Source organism: Acomys russatus, chromosome 11, assembly GCF_903995435.1.
Source record: "Acomys russatus chromosome 11, mAcoRus1.1, whole genome shotgun sequence".
Taxonomy (NCBI): domain Eukaryota; kingdom Metazoa; phylum Chordata; class Mammalia; order Rodentia; family Muridae; genus Acomys; species Acomys russatus.
The window spans coordinates 38256239-38274614 of record NC_067147.1 but is presented as its reverse complement, the minus strand read 5'-3'; the positions used below and the strand labels follow the sequence as shown (position 1 = coordinate 38274614).

The following is an 18376-nucleotide window of genomic DNA, read 5'->3' as shown; positions in this document are numbered from 1 at the left end:
GGGCAACTGCCATCTTGCCTGAGAGTGACACGCTGCCTGCAATCACTGTAATTGATGGCTCAGGAGGCACAGACAGTAAATAATTGTTCCACAAGTTTCTAGAATGAGTGTAATTAGTACAGTTAACAATGTTAGGTGATTAATTGGCCCATTTGGTGCCAGTGTGAATAAAAGAGACCATGCGTGGGAGAAGGAGAGGGAGCCCCCGCCCCCCAAAAAAACCCACTACCAAACCATGGGCTGTAGTCACTGAGGATGAGCCAGGATCCCATCTGTAGAGCAGCAGTGTCCTAGGACGAAGGCCGATGGCAGACCATAAGGCAAGGTCCATGGATAGGTCATATCCACAGATGCTCAAGGGTGGGAACACTGGATGTGGCCACCATGTTGCTCTGACCATCAGTCAAAGGTCAGCGTGCTAATGGTAAGTGAAGTCTTACAGGAGAGGAACAATTTAGTTGGGTCAGGGAAGTCCAGACTCTGGGTTTGCTGGCCTCGGAGGAAGGTCATTGAGTGGCCTTGGCTACTGAGCTGAAGTGTTTTGGGCATCCCTGTTAGAGGAGACTGGATCTCATTTCAAAGGCTTCTATGGAGGGACATTCTAAAAACAGGTACCAAGCACCTTTGAAATCTCGTGACCACTCCATCCAACCTATTGACACCAGGAGCTTGGTGGTGTTGGGAATCCTGAGACTCAACAATTGACTGCTAACAGCGTTCTTTGAGTACAAACTGGAGGAGAGGCAAACTGTGTGCCAGCCACTCAGAATGTCAGCTCCATTTGAGTTACTCAGGCCAGTCCTGCACTTTCTTCCAAGCTGGTCTCTTAGGACCTTGCTTATTTTGATTTCTTGGGACCTTGCTTATTACCCCCAGAGAAACAAAAAGTGGCCTTGACTGTGACTTCAGAGTGATCAATCGGAGGGTGTGAGAGGCATCCAGGAAGACAGCAGTAGTCACAGCTTCTGGTATCCCCAATGAGGCCACAAGCAAGGGAGGAGAGAGTTGGATGGAACTGCCAGGTGTACCCAGCTGTCCCCTGCTGTGCACAGGATGCTAATCCTTCCTGGGCAGCAAGGAGCTTCTCTTACAGAGATCTAGAGTCTTGGAAGCTGTGTGCTAAGGCAACGAGCATCCCAAGCATGGCTCCGACTCTGCAGAATGGGACATAAGCACCTCGACCTCCCTGCATGGTTCTCTTTTCCAAAGAGTACAGAGAAATGCACTGAGGACCAAAGGGAATTCCGCTTGGAATTCTCCTCCACAAGGCATCTGAAGTCTTGGGGTGCAACACTAAGATCAGTCTCACTATGGGAGATCGTACAGCCCAGGTGCACCCAAGGGCATCCACTTCTGTTAATCCTTTTCCCACTTTCCCAACCTCAGGGCAGAGTGTATCCACTGGACAAGCTGAGTTTCTCAGGGCCAACCTTTATTTCATTCCTGGCGTGGGAGGGGTTCCATCTCTGGGGAGAAGAAAGACCCTGTACATAGGGAAAGGGATGGCAGTCATGAGCCAACCCTTCGGCACCCTCCTCCCTGCAAAGCTCCAAACACAAAAGTGTAGAGCGCGCACACACACACACACACACACACACACACACACATATATATATCTGCGAGTCAGTATCAAGGACCAGAGTGGAACACAGACCTAATGATTCATGATTATTATTTGAAGTGTCCCACTGTTACAGATTTATTTGTCATTTCTTGTAATAACACCGATGGTAATGAATTCATTTGTATTAATGTGAGTGTCACGCGGACTTCTGCGCAGATTCTGCATTAATTAATGTACCATTAAAACAAAGTGTCGCCCAATTAATATCAAATGGAGGTGAGGCTGCCAGGGTCCTCTTCATCTGGGTTTCATTTGAAATTCATGGTGTTAGCACTCCATTTAATAAAAGGCAGTGATTTCTACCCCAAGCTCTCCCACTTCCTATGGGACTGGACAGATTACCAGCCTGGGGGTACTGACTGGTGACAAAAAGGAAGAAGGATGGGAGGACATTCTCATAGGATGTCTTAGTATCCTTAAGTCCAGATGGAGTCGGAGAAGGCTTTGAACTTTGTTCCCTGGGTGATGGTCAACTTGACCCATTGAAGAGGTGCCTTCCCTACTGTGTTCTTGAAGCTGTACATGTTCAAGGACTACCTTTGGGCAGGCTTTCTGGGCCCCCATCTTTTCTGGAGGGCTGCTTGGAGACCATAGTCTGCATGTGACTGGGCCTCTGGATGTGCCTGAAGCCAGTAGGTCATGGTTATCAAGGAGCCAGCCCCTACTCTAGGCTTTTCATAGGCTCTGACTTTCCTAGGACATCAGGGGCAAAGGCCCTACCATCTCAGCCCCTAGACTGTATCTTGGGACAGTTCCCAAGGATAGCCTTGTTGGATACTTTCTCCCTCCAAAGTAAGTTGTTTAGGTGAGTGGGTCTCCTGGCCACCTCCAGGCAAGGCATAGAACCCGAAGCTGTTAATCCTCAGCAGTGATGAAGTTGGTTGCCAGCCAGGCTAAATTACATGATGCAGAATTCTTGTGTCTGCAGGACTCATCCCAAGGGGTTGTAACAGCCATCAGAGAGCTATGGAGGCTGAATCACTGGGTACCAGGCTTCTTTCTGTCTTGCCTGTGATGCCTTTTACCCTCCTGAGTTCTTCCTTTATGGATGGTTTGTTGTGGGGCTGTGCCCTGTAGGCTTGGTGCAGGGTGAGCCCCGCTGGCAGGGTGGAACATCAGCATCTGTGTTTCATGTCATCCCTGAGAGTGTCATGCATGCCTGTATAGAGTGAGGCTCTTTAAAAAAGCAAAGAAAAAGAGGTGGCTTTGTGGATTTCCCCCTTCAAATCTGCAGCCCTTATGGGTTCTGAGGCTGGCCACAGAGGAAGGAGCTGGGTTTTCAGCAAGGGTGCCTCCAACTAGGCATCAGGAAAAACAGGAAGAGTGTAGGTGTACCTTGTCCAGGACTACACTGGGGCTATGCAGCTGCAGGTCCTCAGGGTTCTGGCTCTGGCTTAAGGCCCACACCTCTCCCCAAGAGGATGAGAAGGATGGTTGTGCAAGCCACCTTCCATCCTTGTTAGGACAGGGCAGAACAAAGCCAGGGAATAAGCACTTCCGTGACCATCTGAGTGACAGCAGCCAGAACCTTGAGTCTTGGCTTTCCCAGCACTAGCATGGGCCCCTGAGCCAGGGTCTGGATTCTTCAAAGGATGTAGGAGACTGAGGCTGATGGTTTGACACTGGTACCTTTGCAGAGATCCCCCGCTAGTTCCAACCAGCACTGAGTATAGGCATCTCCTCAAGTGTTTTTTGTTTGTTTGTTAATCCCCTCAAGACATGGTCTTTTTGTTTGTTTGTTTTTGTTTTGTTTTTCGAGACAGGGTTTCTCTGTGTTAGCCTTGGCTATCCTGGATTCACTCTGTAGACCAGACTGGCCTCGAACTCACAGCGATCCACCAGCCTCCCCCCCCCCCCCCAGTGCTGGGATTAAAGGCGTGTGCCACCACACCCAGCTCAAGACATGGTTTTATGTAGTCTAGGCTGACCTTGAACTTGCTAAGTAGCTAAAGATGCCCTTTGAACTCTCAATCCTCCTGCCTACTGAGTGCTGGGATTACAGGTGTGTGCCACCCTGCCTTGTTTTCAATTTCTCTCCACCTACTGAGATTTAAACCACCTTCCTATAGTCACCAGGACCCAGGGAATCCCTTGGTCATCCTATCCTTCCTGTCTCATGGCCAGTGCCAACGAGAACTCAGCAACCCTGCATCCGGTGTGAAGCCTTCTCCTAGCTTTCCCCTACATACCCCTCCCTCCTCTGGCTCTGTCCATCTGGAGTCTCCCCAGGTGACACCAGCCCACCTGAGGAGCTGGTAGCTATAGCCACAGAGTGGGAGGCTAAGAAGCTGCAGCACCCTATGCCACCCCTGCCCCTGCCTGCCTCCCAGCCTCTGTTGGCTTCTTCACTTACCTCTTCTGTGTACTCTGCCAGGTCATGATGTGGAGCACATGAAAAGGAGGAGCCAGAGGGGAGAGGGAGGAGGGAGACTAAGACCTATTGCTTGAGCTGTCTCTTTATTTGGATCCATTCATTAGCAATAGCTTCCTGAGCTGTAAGGCCCGCCCTGAGGGAATTTACATATTCATTTGTTTAATACCACTCATCATCAGGGGAAGAAATGAGTTTAGGGTTGGGAGACAGAGCCCCTTTCGGTTGCTATTGGGATGCATGCATGCATGTCTGCTTGAGAGCAGGGCAGGGGCCTCAGACTTTAGTGTCATTCCCTCTGGTTCTAACCCTCCCCACTAGAAGTGACATTTGCAAAACACTTTATAGTTCCTAGGCCTTTGTCTGCACAGATGGACACACTTCACCCCATGCCTGCTCCAGGAGGTCAGAGCCTAATCTTTCTTAAACACTTACTTAAGCACCTTTTCAGGGTGCTCCCTGGAACAGTTTCCATGGTGTTTCCTGTAGGGAGCAGATATCCTTATTGTGTGCATATCACTGTTAGGAAATGGGGCTCATAGAATCTGCCCAACTTCCCTAGAATACATAAAGTGTGCAGCTGGGACTCCAGCCACAAACTCCCTCATAGCCTCTCTTTCTGCATTTTCTTCTATAAGAAAAAATTTAATGACCTCACCCCACCCTCTTTTTTTTAAGTTGGAGAGATAGGAAATGTGTATGTGGTCAAGGCAGTCTTGTTCTGTGTTTTCCAAACATGTCCACGACCCATGGGCAAATGAGCTTGCTCAGTCCTGGTAACTTATCCATCCACTCCCAATAGTCCCCCCACCCCCAAAGAACACTGACACCTGTCACTTATGAAGCTGGGGCCTTAGAATGGCCTAAGTCATTTATATGGTTCCCTTGACCATCACTGGCAGTCCCTAGCACTCAGCCAAAATGGCAGCATGGGTCCTAGCTTCCCAAGGTCCCCTTGTCCATTATACATCTGACTCTGGGTACTGGTGACAGTGCCATGTGATGATTAAAAGCTTATGCTGGGGTGTGAGCATTGTCATGTGGGTCTGGGGTCCAAAGGATGGAAGGAGCTGCTATCCAGCTGAGAAGATACATTTAGAGCCTTATACAGGAAATCCCCAACAAACAGAAAGCTGCAATTGCCCCAGATCCACAAAAGCCTAGGGAAAATAAACTTCTAGGAGACTTCATGCATCCAGAATCTACAAGGTCTCAGGACTACCTGCAGCTCCCACCTCTGGCCCAGTCCCTGGACTCAGGTCATTTGTTAATAAGACTCCCACTGACCACAAGCACCCACTGGATTCTTCTCTTGAAATGTTCTAACTTGGTAGGAGAGTGTTAGGATTTTGTTAGGGCCTTTGCTTGCACTTGGCATTTTTGTTTGTTCATGGTGTAGGGCATAGAGAGCCCCAGGCCTCGCCCATAATGGTCATGGGCTCCAGTACAGAGCCAAATCCCCATGAAGCCTTGATTCATGATCTCATCATTCACCACACAATGAGTAGCCCTCATCTGAACTTCTTACAATCAGGAGTGTTCCTGATGCTTTTCAAGTTTGCCTGTGTTTGCATGAACTTAGCCAGTTGAACACTCCTACTCTGGAAATTTGACACTCAGAAATATTGTGAGCCATCTGCTGATACCCAGAAAGCATAGACTCTGTGGCCATTTCAGTTCTTTCCATCTATACTCCAGCTATGTCCAAGGCAGCACAGCAATTATAATAGCAATTTCCTGGTTGGGAAAACCAAGGTTTCACATACATCCACTGATGTCCTATAGCCACCAAGGAGGACGTCATGAAGAGGGCCATAGGACAGTAGCAAGAGCATAGCCCAGACGTGCACACAGTTGTTGCTAGGTTTTTCCATTCAGGCCAATGGGCTTGAAGGTGATGGTCCACAGATGGATCCCTCCGTTTCCTTGGAAACCAGAAGCCAGGCTGAGACAGGAGGAGGCCTCTAGCATCCAATCACACTAACAGCTCAGGATAGGGCTGCAGGGCAGCAGAACCAGATCCCGAAGGTCTTGCCTCCAATCCCTGTTTCTCCTCTCCAGCCCTAAAGAAGACAAGATAAGTCCAGGTCTTAGCTAGGCAGCCTATTGCCTGGTGTTGAAACAGTCTGTTGTGAGACTGAGAGTCTTGTGGACACCAGGGCTACATGACTGTCTGGTCCCTTTCTTTCTTTAAATGTATGGACTTCAGGCAGCTGCTAGGCAGGTCTACCAGCTGCATAACTCCCTGGTGCATCGGTCCCTGCACTGCCACATGCTTCTCTGTGTATCTGCTGGTCATACAGACAACCCTAAAATGTGAGCACTTTGGGGAAGGACTCTGTCATTCACATTCTCTCTAGAGAGGCTGGTTGATATGAAGTGAGGAAACTGCCTCCGATTGCCTTAATGGGGAAAGGTAGGAGCTGGGGCCATGTCACACTCCAGCATCACACCTGGCTCTGAAGAGCAAGCTCTGAGATGGAAGTGAGACACCAATGCCATTGTTGAAGCTTCACCAACCATAGTGCCCAGCATTCACCAGGTAGTCAGGATGTACACACCCAGTATGTACATGGGGCCGAGGGGGAGGTCTCCAACCAAACCTGAATGCAAGAGCTAAAGCCCCAGTAGAGCTAAGAGCTATAACCGCTGAACAAAGCAGGGGTCTCATGGGATAGCAGCAAACAACAAGTTTGGAGACTGAATGCTTGGTCATATTAGTGACATTCAGGGTCTGGAACTTTGGCCTTGGAGATAATAGAAGAGCCAGGATGGTACCTGAGGAGAAAGCGAGAAGAAGATAGTAGGGTGCTTTAAGATAGGAAACCTGCCAGGATTTTTCCACAAGGGATAGGACTGAAAGGAAAAGGAACTCTCAGGAGGATAGCCATGGCAAGATATATTTTTTAAATTTTTCATATTAATTTTAGTCAAATTGCATATGAATGAGCTTGCATGTCTTCTAGTAAAGTGTGGCTTCTTCTAATACAAACAGCAGTGCCCTCTTCCATTTTCCCCCACTTTGAGACATCCTCCTCTAATCTCTGGAATTTACGTTCTTGTTTTTAGATCTTAGCCTTTTACGTTGTTCACTTTTAGATATTTGCGAGTGACTTTTCAACTATGGAAGAGAGAATTTGACATTTATACACTCCAACCTACTCTTTTCCACACACAAACACCAAAACAAATATATAACTACACACGTATACACAAACACCAATACACACCACTAAAATTCCCTAGGGCATAATTATTGCTTTCCCACTAGCTAAAACAGCATTTAGTATGTTTAATGTAATTATTATGTAAATGTTACTCTAATATAAATGTTACTGTGTAATATACTGTACTTACTTATAATTCTTCCTTTGTTTGTCCTAGAATTTATTCACTTCTCTTATATACTTTCTTGGTTTCTATCATCATTTTGATAGACTAAATCCTTCAGTTATTTCCAGGAAAGAGAATTTATGGGAAAAAATTTTTAAACTTTTTTCTGGAAAAAAAAAAGTATTTTTCATTTTTACTCATTGATAATTTGGCTGGGTATAGAACCAGTTTTCTTCAATCTATGAATTTGTTTCCTGCTCTGTACTTCAGCTTATAATGTTTTGCTGTTAAGTCTCTGGATGGCAGCTTGACTCTTGATCTTCTTCTGTGTGTGGGCTTTTGTTTTCTCTAAAGTCTCTAGGGTTCCCCTCCCCTCCATATTCATATTTTGAAATGTCTCAGTTGTGTGTCTTTGTGCAGGTCTCTCTCTGAAACATTCTGGGTTCATGTCTCTTGGGTCTGGAAGGTTTTCCCATTAGCCCTGTGTGACAAGCTTCCTGCTGGTACCTCTCTGTGAATTCCTGTCAGTTGGGCCTTGGGTTGGGTCTAAGCTGTCCCCCTAATGTTCTTACTTTTCTCCCCCATGTTCATATTTGAGTTACTTTACTTTGGATTTTTTTTCTTCATTTCCAGATCTTCTATTCAATTTCTTTTTATTTGTTCAATTGATGTTGTCTTCAGCACGGGGATTGAACCCAAGGCCCCACACAGGCTAAATAAGTTCTTTATAACTTAGTTATACCCGCAGCCTCTTGTTGTTTCTTCTCATGTGGAGATGGTATCTCATTTAGATGTTCAAGTAGGCCTTGAACTCTTGATCTTCTTGCCTCAGCCCCCTGAACCGACCTTTAGTTTCTGCTGGGCTCTTCTTCCTCCTAGAATGATCATACTTCAGAGACTCTGTCCTGACTGGATTTTCTGGACACACGTTGCTTCTTACTTGTCTCCCTCTTCTCCGCCTTCCCTCCCTCCCTCCCTCCCTCCCTCCCTCCCTCCCTTCTTCCCTCCCTCCCAGACTTTTGAAACAGGCTTCTGCTATATAGCCCAAGCTACTGGCAGCAAGTCCTCCTACCTCAGCCTCCCGAGTGCTGAAATCCCAGGTGCGCACCACCACACCAGGTTTCCACAGTTTCTTTGTGCATGAGAGTGACTGTATGTTTCACTTCCTGCCCACTCATCAAGGGTGCTTGGGGCATGTGGGGGTGGGGCTTGTTAACTAGTGGCTTTCAGGATTGGGCAAGACTTCCCATTATTGCTTTTAGGGACCCCGGGCTTGCTCCTTCTTGAGTTTTCTCTTTGGCTGGTTTTCTGTGTCCTTCTGGGATGCCTATCTTCCGAAGGCTGACTAGCAGGCCTGGAGGAGGATAGAGAAGTAGGAACGTAAGAACCCACTCAAGCCCTTGTCTCAGATCCCAGCCTGGAGTCCAGAGCCTCCCCTAATGAAGCCCTCCAGCAATCTACAGTCTGCTGCAGGAACTGGAGACCCCACCTCGCTTGGGTCTATAAGACCTTTCACTTCTCTTCCTGTCCTCAGCCCTACACATCCCCTCTCCCCCCATGCAGTGTGATATGGCATCCAAGGCTCCTAGGCTTTTCCAGGCACATCCTCCTCACCTCCTAAGGCGTCCATCTGTTTCCAGTTTCCACAGCTGCTTTGGCATCTCTCGTCTGATGTGGTCTCCTCTCCTGTTCTGTTTGCCCTTGTGGATTTATGCATTTTTAATTTGCTTATTGTCGTCTTGGTGAGGGGCTGGGACCAAAACAGAAATAAATGAATGTGTTCTGCCTGTCATGTTTGCCGGAAAGTCTCTGATTCTTTAACAATATTTGTCACATGTCTTCTACAGACAAGAGATGGCATATGGACTGAAAAGGGGGCCAAGGCAGATGGCAGAAAGAGATAGGGAGTGGAAGTACAGGGCCGCTCCAGCAGGTCACAGTCAGGAACCAGGTGGTCATTCAGTAAGCATGTTTGTAAGTGTCTACACAGCTTCCGGCAAAGACATTGCATGCTGCATAGTGGGGGCTCCAAGCTGTATAAATCTTCTGGGAAGATTTGCCCATTTGGGATGCCAGCCCAGCAAAGTGTCTCCCAGATGCATTAAGTTATGCACATGCCACCTGCTAAGGGGGCGGGGGAGGAAGAGAGAGAGAGAGAGAGAGAGAGAGAGAGAGAGAGAGAAGAGAGCAAACAGACAGTGGTCAAGATAAGAGATGCCATGAGATGAGTTCTCCTAGGGTCCCTCATAAACATGGTCCACAGATGTATACATGTAGGTTCGTGCCCACATAAGAGTGCTCCATCACCCAGAGAGCACCAGAGAGGCCAGAGCTGCCTCTATTCCTTCATGATCCTTTGATTGGGTATTTCCACCTGCCCCTCCTGTGGCCACACTTTTGATCTCTATGAGCCAGGACTACAGTCCACATGCCCTATAGACCCTATCCCTTCCAATAGGTGACAATAGGTCCCATGATGATAATAGAGATGCCACAAAGATCTCTGGAAGTGACACTCCGCCAAGGCACACCATGGAACACAAAACACAAGTGTTTCCCTGGCCCTGAGAGCCTGACTATCATCCGTCCTGTGGACCCCTCTCATCATCTGAGAAAATGCTGGGAATTCAAGGTGTTCTGTTACCTCTGAAATTTCATCAGGGCTAAAGTGAATGTCCATCCATCTATCCTGTCTCCTCTGACCTAGACCAGCCCCCTCTAGCCACCCCCTTACTTCTCCATCTTATCCTAGGGATGCCTCCCAGCCTCTGAGTGGCTCACATATATTCCAGAAGGGTCTTTTCCCAACTCAGATCCACCAAGCCACCTGCACCTTGTCAGAACTCCATCTGTCAGGAATTTATTACTAATGCATTTTCTAACAGGCTCTATAATAAGATATTAAAGACTGTAGCTGCATCTAGCAAGCATTCCATAAATATTAATAATGCCTTTAGAGATGGCACCTAAGTAGGGATGGTAGCAGTTTTGGCTGGATTTGGTCAAGGGTACAGAATCCATCTAGCTGGGGAGGGTTCCCCATGATCTGAGTTGTGTGATGCTCCTCCCTCCCCCCGCACCTGTCTTTATTTTTTCATTTTTTATTTTTATTCATTTATTTTTTGAGACAGGGTCTCATGTAGCCCAGGCTGGTCTTGAATTTCTGATCCTCCTGCCCCAACCTCCTCAGTGCCTAAATTACAGATATGTACCGCCATATCTGGATTTATGCTGTGCTGGGGATAGAACCCTGGGTTCTTTGCACTCTAGGTAAGCACCCTACTAACTGAGCCACATCCCTAGCCAGATGTCTTCTTACTTCATTCCCTCTGTTTACAACTTTCCCTCCATAGTGTCTCTTGGTCTCTGTCCCAACAACCATGCCCCTGGCTCTTCCAGTACATTCTTCCCCTCTGATTCTTTTCTCCCAGCTCTGTCGCTTTCCTTGTCCTCATCCCACTTTTTCTTCTTTGTGTCTCTCTGTTTGTCCTCCTTTCTCATCATTCTCTCCTCTCTCTTTTCTTCTCCAACCTTCCACTCATTGTCTCCCCTCCCCCTTCCCTTCTCTCCCTGGCAGTGTATTACCACCCTCCCCTCACCCCCCCACCCCCTGTTCCAGTGAGCACCCTAAGCCACCTCCAGAGAAGCCCGGAGTGGAATGTAGCTCACCCTGCATGGGAGAGGCAAGCCATTCATCATTATTATTAACGAACAGGATCCTGAGCACGGCAGAACTTTCCCGGAGTCTATTCCCTTGTCACCCCAAGGAGTAGCAACAAGATTTATTTGTCTCAGAATTGCACAGGGTGGCCCATTTACAGCTGGCCCATCACAAGCGATGTGCTGCTTAAATGGGGACTGGAGGAGGCAGAGGCCTGCCCTGCCTGTGACCTATGTAGTATAGGCCATTTGCTCAAAGGGACAGCCTGGGGTTTGAAGGGGACGAGGGATATAGGACCATCCCTCCAGGTGGACCGTGACTTGTGCACAATCAGGCTGTTGCTTGCTCACTCTGTCACCTTGCACAGCCGTGTGAATCATTGCAATGATCTGTGTAAATCTGCATGTTCAAAGGCATGTCTGGGGATAGTTAACACGAAGCTGTAGCCAGCGTTCACTGGGCCATTTATTCTTCTCCCCTTATTGCCTCGGAGGCTCAATTTAGCAGCTGTAGCCTGGTGATTGGCTCTCTGTGCTGACTGTAGGTGCTAAAGTGCAAGTATCCCAGGGGAGACTGTGGCAGTGTCTGGGAATCAAAAGCATGTGTGTGATGCATGTCATAGGGGTGTCAGGTGGGAGAAAAGAGCAAAGACCCAGAGAGCAAGATGGTGTCCGTCAGAGACGCCTCACAAGTCAGCTTCCACAGAGTGGCCAAAGGAGTGTGTGAGGACCAGTGCAGGAAGGGCTCAGCTCGCCTCCTCCCTCCCTTAGATGGACGTACCCCCTCATAAGCACATGCCTATCCAACCCTATGTGGGTGATGAAGATCTCTCCGGGGTGATTCCCTTGGCAAATGGATTTAATTCCCAAGATCCTGTCTGATTGGCCTGTGTAGGTCAGGTGGTTTCTCCTGCACCAATCAAATACATGCTGGCTCGGAAGTTGCTTGGTGTGCAGCCTGGCTTCCGCTCTTGAGCAGAGCTGAGGAAGGAGAGTGGATGAGGAAGCCTGTTGGTATCTGTGGGAGATTGAGAGAAGCCTCTGTATGAGAACCAAAGTGCTTGACTTGCTGTCACCCATCACGAGCCATGGTGAGACCTGGAGCAGAACATATTATCTCCCTGGGCTCCTTTTTCTCATCTGTCAAACGAGGGACCTGGCCTGGATCATCCCGAAGCTTCCGTGAAGCCCCTACATCCAGAATGGTCTATAGTCAGATCTGGCCTTTTGGCTTAAGTACTTCCCTGGCCTCAGATGACCTCTCATCTTAGGCCCTATTCTCTCTTCCTCTTACAGGCTCTGCACCCCTGTAGGGTACCTTAGGTTCTTTTCCAGTCATATTTTTGCAGGAACCAGGAACCAGCTTTTCCACTTGAACTAAAAATAATTATTGCATTTATTTGAGTGCACACATATACACACACACACATACACACAAACACAAACACACGTGCAGAGGGCCACTAATGGGAGTTGGTTTTGTTTTTCTATTATGTGAGTCCCAGGAATCAAACTTAAGTCATCAAGTATGGCAGCAAGTGCCTTTACCACTGAGCCGTCTCTCCATCTGTCCAAGTTCGTGATGAAGAAATTTATTTATTGGTTATGATCCTTTTAAGTGCAGGTGTGTGGGGGTGTGGGTGTGTGCGCGCGCACCTCTCTGCCTGTAATGCCATTTCATTGATAAAAATAGCAGCATTAGACAGTGACCATTTGCTGAGTGTTGCTGCATGTTGCGTGCACTTGGTCTGGCAAGGAGCGTATCCTTTTATTCACACCTCATCTCATGTAATTCTCACGTCATCCCCGAGAAGCTGGGCCATTAACAGTTCCATTTTACACAGGATACAGAAGTTAAACAGCTGATACCTGAGGTCTCCCGGTGGGAAGATCTGGATTCAGAATTTGGAGTTCTGACTCAAGGTTCATGCTCTGAGCCTCTGGGATTCTCTGTCTACAGGGGCCAGATGTGCCTAGCCCCAGAGAATCTGCTTGTGCTGAGCCTGCAGGCCTGTGCACCCATCTGCGCGCCCCATGGAGCAGCAGCTGGCGCTGCAGAAGCTCCAGTGTGTGTGCTGATCCTTGGTAGAGCATGGTGCCCAGGGCCTGAAATTCAGGAAGTCAGCATTCTCTTCTCTCCAATGTCTGTCCATTCTAAGTTTATGAATGGCTTTTTGCCAGGGTCATTAAAAACCTATCCTAAGTTATGCAGAAATTAAGTGGGTTTTCACTGTATGAGATACAACCCAAGGTCAAGTACATACAGGGCTTCTCTTCTCCTCCAGTGGGGGCCTCACTCTTAATTCCCCAGATCTGATGTTCAGAGAGCCTGAGAGCCTTTGTCCTGGACCACAAAGCATGGGCAGGTGAAATGTCATCATCTCTCTGAGGCTGATGTCCGGTGGGGCCATATTGCTGAGCTGAGCGTTATGCCACAGAAGGCTAGTGTCTCTATAATGTGTCTGGGCATTCGTATGCTTTGCAGGGGGGTGGGGGTGGGGAGGAAGTGGAACTGTAGGATGAGGAGCATCATGGTAAAGGCTGGCTTCGCTGAGCCCTGCACTGGGATGGCATGGGTGAGTGGGGCTATAGATTTGCAGGTGACTGTAACCAACAGGCTCCCACAGGAAAGAGATAGTCTTTGATAGCACCAAAAAAAAGTGTGTCTGTGAAGTGTCCACTTTCAAGAGGGCAGTGTGTTAGTGGCTTTCCAGGGCTGAGACAAAATGCCCAAAGAAATCACTTTAAGAAAAATGGAGAAATGGCTTCCTGCATAGACATGAGGACCTGAGTTTGATTCCTAGCAGCAGCAGCAGTAGCAACAACAAAAGAAAGAAAGAAAGAAAGAAAGAAAGAAAGAAAGAAAGAAAGAAAGAAAGGGAGAGGAGGGGAGGGGAGGGGACTAGAGGGAAGGGAAGGGAAAAGAAAGAAAAAAAAAAAAAAACAGATGTAATTATAATCCTGGGGCCAGGGGAGCAGAGGCAGAAGTATCCTCAGTATTCTCAGGCTAGCCAGTCTAGCTGAAACTATCAGCTCCAGGTTCCATGAGAGATCTAGTCTTTAAAAACAGAGTGATTGAGGAAGACACCAGCACCAACCTCTGATCTTCCATGCGCACGTGCATATACACCCATACTCTCACACGCACACACCCAAGCATGACCGCATGGGCAGACATCCATGCACAGGAAGAGAGAGAGAGAGAGAGAGAGAGAGAGAGAGAGAGAGAGAGAGAGAGAGAGAGAGAGAGAGAAGAATGAACCCAACTTAGAAGAAGGGAAGGTTTTATTTGGGTTCTCAGCTTAAGAAGTTCATGCCCGTGGTGGCTTGGTTCTGTTGCTGTGAGCCTGTGGTGATGAAGAGCATTGTGGTGGGAAGCATAAGACTGAGCAAGTTGCTCACTTCATGGTGGCCAAGAATCAGAGAGAGGAGGAGGGGAAATGGGGTAGGCACAGGGAGGGATGGAAAGAGGGTGAGAGAGAGGAAGAAGTACCCAATTTCCTCCCAGAAGGCCCCACTGCCTCTCAATAGCACCTTGGGCTGTGTGGATCAGGCCTTCAGCACAAGGTCTTTAAAGGACATACACGGAGTATCTGGTGGGTGGAAGAAGATACAGGCTGTTGAAGTAGCTCATGACTGGCCATGGAGGGCTATGTTTCCCATCAGAAGGGCTCAGTGGGGACAGCAGGATGCATAGATCAGAGCCTTCCTAGGGGACGGGGCTACAGGGCTGGAGCTGGAGAGATGGACCTCAGGCTTTTCTCTTCCCTCCAGCTGCTGCCAGCCCTACCCCCACTCCCAGTTGGCAAAGCTCATCATCAGGAAGCCAGCAAGGAAGGGCATTGTGGTCTGTACCAAGGAGTCTATGCAGAGCAGGTGCAGAGGTACAGGTGCAGAGGGCAGGGAGGCAGACAGGGACTGGCCAGCATGGTACCCACGATGCACACTGGGTTTCTTGAGACTTCCCTGCCCTGCCCTTGGGTGGCCCTGCCTCTATAGTTCTAACAGGTGCTTCTTCCCTCTCAGTGCCTGGGAAGTCTACATTAGTGAGCTGTGGGTCTGCCCTCTTCACACTAGCCCAATGAGATAGTATTCCCTTTAGCATACAAAAAGGGTATTAAGGAACAGAGAGCTTAAGTAACTAGCCTGGAGACACACAGCTGGAATTTCAGCTCATGTTCTGGCCACGCCTGAAACCCTAGCACATGTCTCCCAAGATGCCAAGTTGAGGAGGGCAGATCTAGTGAGGAAGGCCCCAAGGTGTGAGAAAACTGGGTTGGAGCAGTACACATGGCTCCACACAACTAGGAAGTTCCTGATAGGCAATCCAGGGCTAGCCTGTGTGGGATGTTCTGTGCTGAAGGTACCAGGAAGCCATCATGGTGAGTGGGAGAGGAGCTTCCCACTGCTGTCTCCTGTCCCCATCAGCTGGGGCATGACTACTGGGAGATGTCCCATCACCTCTATCCTTGGTGGCCAATGGAAGAGAATTGGTCAGCCCCAGTTGGACCATAGCAACTTAGTGCCTGTGCTCTCTAGGTTGACCCGAAAGAGCCGGGGCCAGGTCTGTAGGGAATCTTGCTGTGTAGATGTTGCAAAGAATCAGCAGCATTTGAACCCAAGGCCTTGCTCACCCATCTCCTTGCCTGTGTGGCTTTGGACCAGTTGTGCTCTCTATGCCTCATAGCTGGGTTTTTATTTTCCTTCTCTGCAAAGAGTCTCGTCCAAGTGTTTTTCCTCCAGTGTGTCCAAACCTGTCTACAATGTAGAGAAACCCAGGCAGCCCATGATGAGCCCGGGCAGGAAATGAGGGTGGATGGGGGTGGGGGCTTTAGGGGGTTCACTGGCTAATCTGTGTGCCAGACACCATCTAAGGCAAGGCAGACAGAACCTATGGGATTGCAGGCTGTGAGGGAAGGTGAGAACTGGCAGAGGCATACAGATCGGGGTGGTGGCATATACAGAGTGACTGTCTGCAGCCTTCTTAAGGAATGTGGATGCCCCATCCTAGCCTCATGTGCAAGTGGCCTTAACCCAGCCACCTCAAGTTAGAAAGGAACGGTGGTGGTGGGGTGGAGATGGACATGATAGGACAGAAGGGTCACAACATCCTGGAAGGCTTCTAGGAGGTGGAGGCAGTTAAACAACATACACTCTGCTGTTATGCTGCCAAGACCCAGGAGTGGTATGGGATGCCCGACCCCTTGGCATCTCCAAGCCCCCTCCCCGCTGTGCCTGAACTCAGGTACACACCTTCCACTCTTGCCCTTGACAGGTCCCCACAGGCAGGTTCCTAGTTACCCTCCAGGCAATGTACTGCAGCTTGGGCAGCCAAGGGGCACTGGACAAAGGAAGCGAATCCACCAAGAAATGGGTTTGGGGACCGAAAGGCCCCTGTTCCAGGACTCTGGGATAAGTGGGCCATCTTTGGAGCCAGTGCTCTTACAGCCACCAGGAGGCCATCAAAAAGGGGAAAGAAGAAATCATGCATTTTACATTCCTCCAAACCCGCTTAGAATGGAAATGACAGGCCGATTCTGTTGGCTGCAGGGGCGCGGTTAAGCGCAGTTAATGGTCTTTGCTGGGCGGAGGAATTGGCGCCTGGTGGAGGCAGCTGCTTCTGGTGAAGGAGGCCCAACCTCTTGTTTCCTTTGCTCTCACCCAGAACACACCAGTGGGGACACCCATCTTCATCGTCAACGCCACTGATCCTGACCTGGGTGCGGGCGGCAGCGTCCTCTACTCCTTCCAGCCCCCGTCTCAGTTCTTTGCCATCGACAGTGCCCGAGGCATAGTCACCGTGATCCAGGAACTGGACTATGAGGTCACACAGGCGTACCAGCTCACAGTCAACGCCACGGTGAGTCACTGCCCCGGGCCTCCGGTGCCTACCACCTGCCATTTCCCTTTCAGAAGGAACCAGGGTATTCTAAGGGTACAATAAAGAATCAATCTGGTGATGGTGGTAATGGTGACAGGTGGTGTCACTGTGTCTCTGGGATTGTTCTTGGCATTCAAACAGACTTTCTATTAGCCTTTAAACAGCCCTACCTTATTAGTATTGTTGAGATACCCATTTTACAGATACTCACAAGAAGACTGAGGCGCAGGGAGCAATTCAGTGGCAGAGCTCACACTGGGAACCTCCTAAGGAGAGTAGGTGCAGGTACTTCTGGGACACAGATCAGGGTTATCAATGCAGCCATATCCTGATACCACCCAACAAGCAGGGGCAGGGCAGTTCAGACCTCCTGACCCAAACCCTTTAGTGTGGTAATGCTTCCCCACCAAAGAGTATCCACTGGGCTAAGCCACTTGCCCAACCCCAGGGAATTGCGAGATGAGTCCATTCAGGCCAGAGGAGGAAACTTAGCCCATTTTCTGAATGAGAACATTGAGGTTCCCACAGTTGATTGCTAGAGGGGGAAGTAATAGCCCAAAGCCAGGTTGCCAGACTCACTGTCCTGGGCTCTAGCTGCCATGCCCCATGGTCAGGAGCCTATAGGTCTCCAGCATGCAGCCGGGCCTTTGATATGATAGCTGTTTGTAAGGGCCTGAGGGCTAAGCAAGTCATACCTTAAACAGTGTCCTGGCCCTATGCACCCTCATTCCAGCTGACACCTGGGAGCACAGCTGTATCACAGGTGGCCTGCAAAGCTAGAAATGACCCTACACTCTTGTCCTTCACATCTGTTTGTAGAGCTCATACTGAGAGCAAAAGAAGTTACAGGGTCCTTCTTACTCTATGGCCCACCAGCCCAGCCCACAGCACCTAGCCTTGGCCCTCCACTGCTGCAGAGAGGGCACCTGCGCTGGCCCCATGAGGCCTCAGAGAGGACAGCCAACCCCAGGTCCCACCTGGCAGCTGACATCCCAGATTCCTCTGACCTGGGTTGCGTTTTGAAAAATGGAGCTTTTACCTTGAGCTTGGCTGAGACCTGGGGAAGCCTCCAGAACCAGGAAAAGCAAACTTCTTGTGGTTCTCTGGGAGGTCCCCTCTGAGGTTTCTTATTTTCTCTCCTAGTTACATATTTGTAGGGAGTGGAGGGGACTTGCAAGTCTGGGATCCCCTTATTTGGGCACACCCACTTGCAATGGCTATCCCCCCTCCGCCTCCCCTTCACCACATCCTAGGTATGTACCTGGGCCCAGAAGCATGCAGGTGATCACTTCCTTTCGCTATGAACCCATCCTATGGGATAACCTCTACCCAGCATACAAATGGCTTTGAGATGCAGGGCTAGACCAGAGCTGGGCATGTGGGTGGCCAGGTCCATCCAGAGGCCAGGCTTGTGCTGGAATGACGAATACAGTGAGATTGCTGGTAATGTGCCCACAGTCAGGTCCTGAGCTGTAGAGGGAGGGACTGAGACTTCCCAGAAGATAAC

At 49.3% G+C, this 18376-nt stretch overlaps 1 protein-coding gene across 1 annotated transcript in view; it reads left to right on the top strand.

The window, feature by feature from the left end:
• The window catches only part of Cdh23 (cadherin related 23), a 373665-nt gene that overhangs the window by 134612 nt on the left and 220677 nt on the right, over positions 1 to 18376 (top strand). The window contains exon 7 of the mRNA XM_051152488.1: positions 16654 to 16848. Within this exon, the coding sequence (XP_051008445.1) occupies positions 16654 to 16848 (195 nt within the window). The remainder of the gene's footprint in view (positions 1 to 16653; positions 16849 to 18376) is intronic.